The 12,253-nt window shown below is 41.0% G+C and overlaps 1 protein-coding gene across 4 annotated transcripts in view; it reads right to left on the reverse strand.

Annotated features, from left to right (window-relative positions):
* The window catches only part of nup214 (nucleoporin 214), a 76,854-nt gene that overhangs the window by 48,601 nt on the left and 16,000 nt on the right, over positions 1-12,253 (reverse strand). For all 4 annotated transcript variants that reach the window (XM_014133089.2, XM_014133105.2, XM_014133096.2 and 1 more), the window contains exons 13-16: positions 10,998-11,137; positions 4,823-4,902; positions 4,609-4,692; positions 271-420 (exon numbers count right to left, since the gene is read on the reverse strand). In XM_014133089.2, the coding sequence (XP_013988564.1) occupies positions 271-420; positions 4,609-4,692; positions 4,823-4,902; positions 10,998-11,137 (454 nt within the window). The remainder of the gene's footprint in view (positions 1-270; positions 421-4,608; positions 4,693-4,822; positions 4,903-10,997; positions 11,138-12,253) is intronic.

Genomic DNA, 12,253 nt, shown 5'->3' on the forward strand with positions numbered 1-12,253 from the left:
AGCACACATACACATGGTAAGAGCCTATGAGGTCTAGGTGGTTGTACTTAAGTTGAAATGGCTAATTTTGTTGTTATAGACCTGGCAACACCAGGGGGTGTGAGTTCATGGGCCACGTGAATGCAACTGATTACTTTGTTACTTTGAATTTACACAACTGGGTACATAAATTAACAATGGCAACTACACAGAGCTTCATATTCTGATTGATGCTGGCCTTATCTCTGAAATAATAACATCTAATCAAATGAAATTAAATCCGTACTGTACCTCAGTGGTGTCTTTGATCTCCAGGGTGAAGATGTGGAGGTCCTCAGACTCCTTCCTCAGCTCCTTCATCTCCTCTGTGGTGCCCACTCTGAAGTCTGCCTTGTGGCTGCGTGCCTTCAGGTCATCTAACTCCTTCTGGAAGTGGGCGATCTGAGAGGAACACAACCAGCATGAAGCTACCATGATGAACCATATGGGTCTTTCTATAAACTCGGGTATCAGTGAGGATTTCTTACACTGGAAAACTTCTTACAGCTGTTGATAATCTGCCATTTTATTGTTGATGTCATTACATTAAGATATAAGGGGGGAGCCAGCTACATTCAATAAAATGTACGCGTTGATTTAAAACCTGTTTAACCCTTTCTCATGGTTGTTGTCTCGACGGATGTGTCTAAAATCATGTGACATAAAACATTACTTTTCTGTCCTTGCAATTATGGCAGTGTAAGTTGTCGTTTATCATTATATTAAGCATTAATCAGTCAAATTAGACATTGAACGAGTGTCTTCTAAACGAGAGTCACCTTACCTTCCTACTTAAAACCTAAATCAATACTGTCATGAACGTGGTTCTTCAATAATTATGCACAATATTTGTTGGATGCGCATTTTGTGATGAGCTATTTTCACACATCATCATCTTATCCAGGAAGATATTTTCTTACTGATAGTCAAGTGACAAACAGCTGTTGTGATAGCGCATGCAATGCAACAGCCCAAGTGCCGGAAAAAAGGTTAACGAGGAATGTCCAGAATATTTTTCCGTCTCATTCTTTACACTGGTGAGGACAGTTGTGCCTGGATCCACATTGGATCTAATATCCCTAGTGAACTGATCTTGAACATCTGTTTTTGTCTGCTTTATTTACAGGTCGGGTCGCGCTAGACTTAACATCAAGGATACGAGTTCATGTTTTTGTGCCTACTGTGCGCAATTGTGTAGAATAGACTAACACACAAGACTAAACAGCATGATCATTACACAGGTGCACTTTGTGCTGGGGACAATTAAAAGGCCACTCTGAAAATGTGCAGTTGTGTCACAACACAATGCCACAGATGTCTTAAGTTGAGGGAGTGTGCAATTGGCATGCTGACTGCAGGAATGTCCACCAGAGCTGTTGCCAGAGAATTTAATGTTCATTTCCCTACCATAAATCGCCTCCAACGACATTTTAGGCAATTTGGCAGTATGTCCAACCGGCCTCACAACCTCCGACCACGTGTAACCACGCCAGACCAGAACCTCCACATCCGGCTTCTTCACCTGCGGGATCGTCTAAGATCAGCCACCCAGAAAACTGATGATACTGTGGGTTTGCATAACCAAGAATTTTTGCACAAACTGTCAGAAACAGTGTAAGGGAAGCTCATCTGCGTCCTCACCAAGGTCTTGACCTGACTGCAGTTCAGCGTCGTAACCGACTTCAGTGGGCAAATACTCACCTTCGATGGCCACTGTCACACTGAAGAAGTGTGCTCTTCACGGAGGAATCCCAGTTTCACTGGGCAGATGGCGTTGTGTGGGCGAGCGGTTTGCTGATGTCAACATTGTGAATAGAGTGCCACATGGTGGTGGTGGGGTTATGGTATGGGCTGGCATAAGCCACGGACAACGAACACAACTGCATTTTATCGATGGCAATTTGAATGCACAAAGATACTGTGACGAGATCCTGAGGCCCATGGTCGTGCCATTCATCCGCCGCCATCACCTCATGTTTCAGCATGATAATGCACGGCCCCATGTCACAAAGATCTGTACACAATTCCTGGATACTGAAATGTCCCAGTTCTTCCATGGCCTGCATACTCACCAGACATGTCACCCATTAAGCTCGTTTGGGATGCTCTGGATTGATGTGTATGACATTGTGTTCTAGTTCCCACCAATATCAAGCAACTTAGTACAGCCATTGAAGAGGAGTTGGACAACATTACACAGGGCACAATCAACTGCCTCATAAAGTATATTTGAAGAAGAGGTGTCGTGCTGCATGAGGCAAATGGTGGTCACACCTGATATTGACTGGTTTTCTGATCCACACCCATATGTTTATATTTAATGTTTTTTTTTTTTAAAGGATCTGTGACCAACAGATTGATATCTACAGTGCATTTCCTTAGAGTATTCAGACCCCTTCCCATTTTCCACATTTTGTTACATTACAGGCTTATTCTAAAATGGACTAAATAAAAAGATGTCCTCAATCTACATATAATAGCCCATAATGAGAAAGCTAAAACAGGTTTTTAGAAATGTTTGCACATTTATGAAAAATAATAGAAATACCTTATTTAAATAAGTATTCAGACCCTTTGCTATGAGATGTGAAATTGATCTCAGGTGCATCCTGTTTCCATCGATCATCCTTGAGATGTTTCCACAACTTTATTAGAGTCCACCTGTTGTAAATTTAATTGACTGGACATGATTTGGAAAGACACACACATCTATATAAGGACCCACAGTTGACAGTGCACGTCAGAGCAAAAACCAAGCCATGAGGTCAAAGGACTTGTCCGTAGAGCTCCAAGACAGAATTGTACTGAGGCAAAGATCTGGGGAAGGGTACCAAAACCTTTCTGCAGCATTGAAGATCCCCAAGAACACAGTGGCCTCCATCATTGTTAAATGGAAGAAGTTTGGAATCACCAAGACTCTTCCTAGAGCTGGCAACCCAGCCAAACTGAGCGATCAGGGGAGAAGGGCCTTGGTGAGGGAGGTGACAAAGAACCTGATGGTCACTCTGACAGAGCTCCAGAGTTCCTCTGTGGAGATGGGAGATCCATCCAGAAGGACAACCATCTTTGAGCACGCCACCAATCAGGCCTTTATAGTAGAGTGGCCAAACGGAAGCCACTCAGTAAAAGGCAAATGACAGCCTGCTTGGAGCTTGCCAAAAGGCATCTAAAGGACTCTGACCATAAGAAACAAGATTATCTGGTCTGATGAAACCAAAATTGAACTCTTTGGCCTGAATGCCAAGCATCACGTTTCCACGTCTAGAGGAAACCTGGCACCATCCATACTGTGAAGCATGGTGGTGACAGCATCATGCTGTGGGAAAGTTTTTTAGTGGCAGGGGCTGGGAGACAAGTCAGGATCGAGGGAAAGACAAATGGAGCAAAGTACAGAGAGATCCTTGCGCTCAGGACCTCAGACAGGAGGTCAGGACAACGACCCTAAACAGCCAAGACAACGCAGTAGTGGCTTTGGGACAAATCTCTGAATGTCCTTGAGTGGCCCAGCTAGAGCCTGGACTTGAACATGATTGAACATCTCTGGAGACCTGAAAATAGCTGTGCAGCGACACTCCCCATCCAACCTGACAGAGCTTGAGGGGATCTGCAGAAAAGAATGAGAGAAACTCCCCAAATACAGGTGTGCTGTAATTGCTGCCAATGGTGCTTCAACAAAGTACTGAGTAAAAGGGTCTGAATACTTATGTAAATGTCAGAAATTTGCTCATATAAAATAAAAATAAAAAACTGTTTTTGCTTTATGGGGTACTGTGTGTAAATTGATGAAAGAAAAAAAACCTATTTAATACATTTTATAATAAGGCTGTAATGTAATAAATGTGGAAAAAGTCAATGGTCTGAATACTTTCCAAATGCACTGTATATTCCCAGTCCATAGATTAGGGCCTAATTTATATATTTCAATTTACTGATTTCCTTATATGAACTGTAACTCAGTAAAATCTAAGAAATTGTTGCATGTTGCTTTTATATATTTTCTTTCAGTGTATTTAGTGAAGTCGACATTATTTTCACATATTTTGTAATGTAATAATAATTTGAATATCAACGCATTGGTAAGGCCTACTTTTTGCATGCCTTTTTTTGGGGGGCGCGTTCTATATTAGGCCCTATATGTACAATTATACACATTATACAATTGTATAACATTGAGGTCCTTCAAAATATAAATTAAGAGCTTGAAACAAAATCACTAAAAGTCCTTGTCTGTATGAACCCTGCTTAAAGGATGTATAGTCCTAGGCCCATCTTATTGTAAAGGTGGAATTATGGGCCAACTTGCAAATATATTCCCCCAAGTACACAACTGGAACTGCATAAAAAAAGTTTTTTTTGTTGTTATTTCAAAGCATTTTGAAATGTTTATACCAACGTCACACATTAGCCCCATTATTTATAGCAAGACCCATATAGTGTAAATTGGTTGGAGCATGGTGCTGGGTTCGATTCCTTTGTGGGTTAACTCCACTGAATGTGTGTGGTTATGATACTAAATAGGATTCATAATAAAATAAAAAAGTAATTAAGTAGCAGTAGTTTGAGAGAAAGACTATTGGATTAATCTGTTACCTCCTCCAGTATTCCAGCCATGACTGGGTCTGAGTCCTTCCTCGGCTGCAGCTGCTTTTCCAGGGCATTCACACTCAGCGCAGCCTAGAGGACAGCAAACAGACAGATGTCTCTAGACACTGCATTTGTCTCTACTATTATGACCTGTCCTACAATAAATTGATTGTTGGTCTAATATCTTATTTATTTCAATAGGCAGATGATGTTTTAGCACCTGTGGAGTGGGTGTACTTGTCTGGGTGGCTGGGGCAGATTTCTGTACAACCGTGGGGGGTGTACTGGTTTGGACTGGGCCTGAAACAGAAAGACAGAATGGATATCAACAATATCACAAACCAAAACAATAAAGATTCTAATTTTGAAAAAAGAAGTACAGTGCCTTCAGAAATTGTTCATACCCCTTGACTCTTCACCACATTCTGTTATGCTACAGCCTGAATTCAAAATAGATTAAAATGTATTTATTTAATCTCACCCACCACACACACACACTACTCCATAATGTCAAAGTGAAAACATGTCAATTTTTTGGGGTGCAAATGTACAGTTGAAAGTTTAAATACACCTTACCCAAATACATTTAAACTCAGGTTTTCACAATTCCTGACATTTAATGTAAGTAAAAATTCCCTAACTTAGGTCAGTTAGGATCACCACTTTATTTTAATAATGTGAAATGTCAGAATAATAGTAGAGAGAATTATTTCTTTCATCACATTCCCAGTGGGTCAGAAGTTTACAAACTCAATTAGTATTTGGTAGCATTGCTTTTAAATTGTAGCCTTCAACAACCTTCCCACAGTAAGTTGGGTGAATTTTGGCCCATTCCTCCTGACAAAGCTGGTGTAACTGAGTCAGATTTGTAGGCCTCCTTGCTCACACACGCTTTTTCAGTTGTGCCTACAAATTTTCTATAGGATTGAGGTCAGGGCTTTGTGATGGCCACTCCAATACCTTGACATTGTTGTCCTTAAGCCATTTTGCCACAACTTTGGAAGTATGCTTGGGGCCATTGTCCATTTGGAAGACCCATTTGCGACCAAGCTTTAACTTCCTGACTGATGTCTTGAGATGCTGCTTCAATATATCCACATAATTTTCCTGCCTCATGATGCCATCTATTTTGTGAAGTACACCAGTCCCTCCTGCAGCAAAGCACCTCCACAATATGATGCTGCCACCCCTGTGCTTCATGGTTGGGTGTTCTTCAGCTTGCAAGCCTCCCCCTTTTTCCTCCAAACATAATGATGGTCATTATGGCCAAACAGTTCTATTTTTGTTTCATCAGACCAGAGGACATTTCTCCAAAAAGTACGATCTTTGTCCCCATGTGCAGTTGCAAACTGTAGTCTGGCTTTTTTATGGCAGTTTTGGAGCAGTGGCTTCTTCCTTGCTGAGCGGCCTTTCAGGTTATGTCGATATGGGACTCATTTTACTGTGGATATAATTTTGTACCCATTTTCTCCATCGTCTTCACAAGGTCCTTTGCTGTTGTTCTGGGATTGATTTGCACTTTTCGCACCAAAGTACGTTAATCTCTAGGAGACAGAACACGTCTCCTTCCTGAGCAGTATGACGGCTGCGTGGTCCCATGGTGTTTATACTTGCGTACTATTGTTTGTACAGATGAAAGTGGTACCTTCGGGAGTTTGGACATTGCTACCAAGGATGAACTTGGAGGTCTACAATTCTTGGCTGATTTCTTTTGATTTTCCCATGATGTCAAGCAACGAGGCACTGAGTTTGAAGGTAGGCCTTGAAATACATCCACAGGTAAACCTCCAATTGACTCAAATGATGTCAATTAGCCCATCAGAAGCTTTTAAAGCCATGACATTTTCTGGAATTAATCCAAGCTGTTTAACCTCTAGGGTAGGGGCAGTATTTTCACGGCCGGATGAAAAACGTACCCAAATTAAATGGCCTACTTCTCGGGCCCAGAAACTAGAATATGCATATTATTAGTAGATTTGGATAGAAAACACTCTGAAATTTCAAAAAATGATGTCTGAGTATAACAGAACTCATATGCCAGGCAAAAACCTGAGAAAAATCTAACCAGGAAGTGAGAATTCTGGTGCTTGTAGTCCTTTCAAGTCATTGCCAATCAAACACACAGTGACTTAGGGTTAATTTTGCACTTCCTAAGGCTTCCACTAGATGTCAACAGTCTTTAGAAAGTTGTTTGAGGCGTCTATGATGAACAGAGAGCGAACAGAGGAAGTTGGAAGTTGTTGACTCAGGAAGGTACTGCTGTTCATTGGCGTGCATTCACGTGAGAGTTATCTGTGTTCCAAACGCTGGAATCGTCTGGTTGGAATATTATTGAAGTTCTAAGTGATAAAGGCCCTAAAGATTGATGCTATACAACGTTTGACATGTTTGAACGAACGTAAATCAAACTTTTTTTACTTTTCATCGTGACATTTTCCGCATGCTTCCTACACTTGGAGTAGCTAACTGAACGCACTAACAACAAGGAGCTATTTGGACATAAATTATGGACTTTATCAAACAAAGCAACATTTATTGTGGACCTGGGATTCCTGGAAGTGCCTTCTGATGAAGATCATCAAAGGTAAGTGAATATTTCTAATGCTATTTATGATTTTAGATGACTCCAAAATGGAGGGTATCTGTATTGCCTAGTGTATTTTTCTGAGCGCAGTACTCAGATTATTGCAAAGTGTGCTTTCCCCGTGAAGCTTTTTTGAAATCTGTCACAGCGTTTGCATAAAGGAGATGTTCATCTATAATTCTTTGAATAACAGTTTAATATTTTATTAACGTTTATGGTGAGTATTTTTGTAAATTGTTGTGCTGCTCACCGACAGTATTGGAGGCAAAATATTTTCTGAACATCACGCTCCAATGTAAAATGGGGTTTATGGATATAAATATGAACTTGATCAAACAAAAAATGCATGTATTGTGTAACATGATGTCCTAGGAGTGTCATCTGATGAAGATCGTCAAAGGTTAGTGCATGCATAGCTGGTTTTCTGGTTTTTGTGACGCCTGTCCTTGCTAGGAAAATGGCTGTGTGCTTTTTCTTGTGTTGGAACTGTCCTAACATAATCTAACTTTATGCTTTCGCCATAAAGCCTTTTTGAAATCGGACAACGTGGTTTCATTAACCTGTTATGGCTAGGGGGCAGTATTTTCACGGCTGGATAAAAAAACGTACCCGATTTAATCTGGTTACTACTCCTGCCCAGTAACTAGAATATGCATATAATTATTGGCTTTGGATAGAAAACACTCCAAAGTTTCTAAAACTGTTTTAATGGTGTCTGTGAGTATAACAGAACTCAAATGGCAGGTCAAAACCTGAGAGATTCCTTTACAGGAAGTGGCCTGTCTGACCATTTCTTGAACTTCTTTGCCATCTCTATCTTTTACAAAGGATCTCTGCTCTAACGTGACACTTCCTACGTCTTCCATGGGCGCTCAGAGCCCGGGAAAAACCTGAATGTCGTCATCCCAGCCCCAGGCTGAAACACATTATCGCCTTTCTCAAGTGGCCGATCAAGTGACTGTGGGCTTAGGCGCGTGCCCTGGCCGCCCCCGTCTTTGTGATTTTTCCTCTGTTTGCCGAAAACGAGATTCCCGGTCGGAATATTATCGCTTTTTTACGAGATAAATTGCATAAAAATTGATTTTAAACAGCGGTTGACATGCTTCGAAGTACGGTAATGGAATATTTAGAATTTTTTTCTCACCAATTGCGCCATGCGCGCGACCCTGATTTACCATTTCGGATAGTGTCTGGGACGCACGAACAAAACGCCGCGATTCGGATATAACGATGGATTATTTGGGACCAAACCAACATTTGTTATTGAAGTAGAAGTCCTGGGAGTGCATTCTGACGAAGACAACAAAGGTAAGAACATTTTTGTTATAGTAAATCTGATTTTGGTGAAGGCTAAACTTGCCGGGTGTCTAAATAGCTAGCCCGTGATGGCTGGGCTATGTACTTAGAATATTGCAAAATGTGCTTTCACCAAAAAGCTATTTTAAAATCGGACATATCGAGTGCATAGAGGAGTTCTGTATCTATAATTCTTAAAATAATTGTTATGCTTTTTGTGAACGTTTATCGTGAGTAACTTAGTAAATTGTTAGTAAATTCCCCGGAAGTTTGCTAGTTCTGAACGTCACATGCTAATGTAAAAAGCTGTTTTTTGATATAAATATGAACTTGATTGAACAAAACATGCATGTATTGTATAACATAATGTCCTAGGTGTGTCATCTGATGAAGATCATCAAAGGTTAGTGCTGCATTTAGCTGTCTTCTGGGTTTTTGTGACATATGCTAGCTTGAAAAATGGGTGTCTGATTATTTCTGGCTGGGTACTCTGCTGACATAATCTAATGTTTTGCTTTCGCTGTAAAGCCTTTTTGAAATCGGACAGTGTGGTTAGATAAAGGAGAGTCTTGTCTTTAAAATGCTGTGAAATAGTCATACGTTTGAAAAATTGAAGTTTTTGTATTTTTGAGGAATTTGTAATTCGCGCCACGCCTATCATTGGATATTGGAGCAGGTGTTCCGCTAGCGGAACGTCTAGATGTAAGAGGTTAAGGAGACGTGTACCTTTAAAAATGGTGTAAAATAGTCCTTTGTTTGAGAACTTTGAATTATGACATTTTGTGGTTTTAAATTTGGCGCTCTGATTTTTCACTGGCTGTTGAATAGTGTGAACCGTGGGTGGGACACTAGGTTAAAGGCACAGTAACTTAGTGTATGTAAACTTCTGACCCACTGGAATTGTGATACAGTGAATTATAAGTGAAATAATCTGTCTGTAAACAATTGTTGGGAAAATGACTTGTGTCATGCACAAAGTAGATGTCCTAACCAACTTGCCAAAACTATAGTTTGTTAACAAGAAATATGTGGAGTGGTTGAAAAACGAGTTTTAATGACTCCAACCTAAGCATATGCAAACGTCTGACTTCAACCGTATCACACTCCAAATTGAGCACAGGTGCATGCAATTTCATTTGATCAGCCTTGAGATGTTTCTACAACTTGATTGGAGTCCACCTGTGGCCAATTCAATTAACTGGACATGATTTGGAAACGTACACACCTGTCTATATAAGGTCCCACAGTTGACAGTGCATGTCAGAGCAAAAACCAAGCCATGAGGTCGGGGGAATTATGCATCGATCATCAAGGTAGAATTGCAATGAGGCATATCTGGGGAAGGATATGAAACAATTTCTTGAGTGTTGAAAGTTTCCAAGAGCACAGTGTTCTGTAGCATTGGGAAATTGAAAATATGGAACTACCCAGACTCTGCCTAGAGATGGCCATCCGACCAAACTGAGCAACCAGGCAAGAACAACCTTGGTCAGGGAGGTGACCAAAAACCCAGGACCATTCGGACAGAACTACAGCCATCCTTGGCAGAGATGGGAGAACCTGCCAGAAGGACAAGTCTCAACAGCACTTCACCATTTTGGGCTTTATGGGAGAGTGGCCGGACAGAAGCCACTCCTGAGAAAAAGGCACATGACAGCATGCCTGGAGTTTGCTTAAAGGCATGTGAAAGACAGAGCATAAGGCCAAAGATTCTGTGGTCTGATGAGATTTTTTTTAAACTCTTTGGTCTGAATGCAAAGCACTATTTCTGGAGAAAACCTGTCACAGCTCATCACCTGTCTAGCACCATCCCTATCGTGAATCATGGCGGTGGCAGCATCGTGCTATGGGATGCTTTTCAGCGGCATGCACTGGGAGACTGGTAAGGATAGAGGGAACAGTGAATGGAGCCAAATCCTTGATGAGAACCTGCTTCAGAGTGCAAATGACCGGGGGCGTAGATCTACGTTCCAACTGGACAATGACCTCAAGCATACAGCCGAAGCAACGCTGGAATGGCTTCAGAACAAGAATGTGAAAGTCCTTGAGTGACCCAGACAAAGCCCGGACTTGAATCCCATTGAAAATCTACGGAAAGAATTGAAGATTGCTGTTCACTGCCGCTCCCTATCGAACTTAACAGAGCTTGAGGAAATCTTCAAGGGAAAAAAATGGGATAAATTCCCCAATTCCTGATGTGCAAAGCTGACATACCCAAGACAACTCAAAGTTGCAATGACAGCCAAAGGTGCTCATACAAAGTATTGACTCAGGGGTGTGAATACTTATGTAAATTACATTTATTCTCAATAAATTTGCTAACATTTCTAAAAACATGTTTTCACTTTGTCATTATGGGGTATCGTGTGTTTTTGGGTGAAAACATGTTTATATTTAATCCATTTTGAATTCAGGCTGTAACAAAATGTGGAATAAGTCAAGGGGTATGAATACTTTCTGAAGGCACTGTACATCTGTATGAATTATGCTGAATTATGCTTATTATTGTCCTTACCTGGCATGGCTGCAGACTTGGTGACTATGGGCAGAGGAGCGGGATGGCTGCTAGGCTCAGAGAAGGCAGCTTTGGGTGTGGAGTTGAAGGAGAAGGGCTGGGAGGCTGGAGCTGCAGCGGGGGTTTCTACTGCCAGGAATCTGAGGGACAGAAACATAAGCATATCTAGCTAAGCCAGCCAACAAACATCTAAGTCAGGGATGGGCAACTTTGATGGGGGTAGGGGCCATAAAACACAGAACTCATCATGAGGGGCTGGCAGTGGCTCATGGGTCTGCGTACCCACATCCAGACGCTGCACTTGATGAATTTATGAAATTGCTTCTTCCAATTATTGCTAAACATGCACCTGTTAAGAAACTGACTGTTAGAACGCTTAAGGCTCCATGGATTGATCAGGAATTGAAAAACGGTATGGTTGAAAGAGATGGGGCAAAAGGAGCAGATAATAAGTCTGGCTGCACATCTGACTGGGTGACTTACTGCAAATTGAGAAATGATGTGACTAAACTCAACAAAAAGAAGAAGAAACTGTATTATGAAGCCAAGATCAATGATATAAAGAATGATGGAAAAAAAACTTGAGTACTTAAAATGAAATGATGGGCAGAAAGACAAATTTAACTCCATCTTTCATCGAATCAGGCCCATACAAAAAAACATTTGATGTTGGCATTTAATTTAATGATTACTTCATTGGCAAAGTGGGCAAACGAACAGTGAGCTATCGTATTCATGCATAAAAAAAACAAGCATTGCAAGTTTGAATTTTGTAAAGTTAGTGTGGGAGGTGCGAAAATTATTGATATCGATCAATAATGACAAACCTAATGGCATTGACAACTTAGATGGAAAGCTACTGAGGATGGTGGCCAACTCTATATCCACTCCTATCTGTCATATCTTTAATCTGAGCCTAGAGGAAAGTCTTCGGCCTCAGGCCTGGAGGGAAGACAAAGTAATTCCGCTAAACAAAAGTGGTAAAGGGGCCTTTACTGGTTCTAACAGCAGCCCTATACGTTTGCTGCCAGCTCTTAGCAAACTCTTGGAAAAAATGGTGTTTGACCAAATACAATGCTATTTCTCTGTAAACAAATGAAGAACAGACGTTCAGCATGCTTATAAAGAAGGGCACTCAACATGTACGGCACTGACACAAATGGCAGATGATTTGTTGAAAGAAATTGATAATAAGATTGTGGGAGCTGTACTGTTAGATTTCAGTGCAGCCTTTGATATTATTGACCATTACCTGT

Source organism: Salmo salar, chromosome ssa01 (assembly GCF_905237065.1).
Source record: "Salmo salar chromosome ssa01, Ssal_v3.1, whole genome shotgun sequence".
Taxonomy (NCBI): Eukaryota; Metazoa; Chordata; class Actinopteri; order Salmoniformes; family Salmonidae; genus Salmo; species Salmo salar.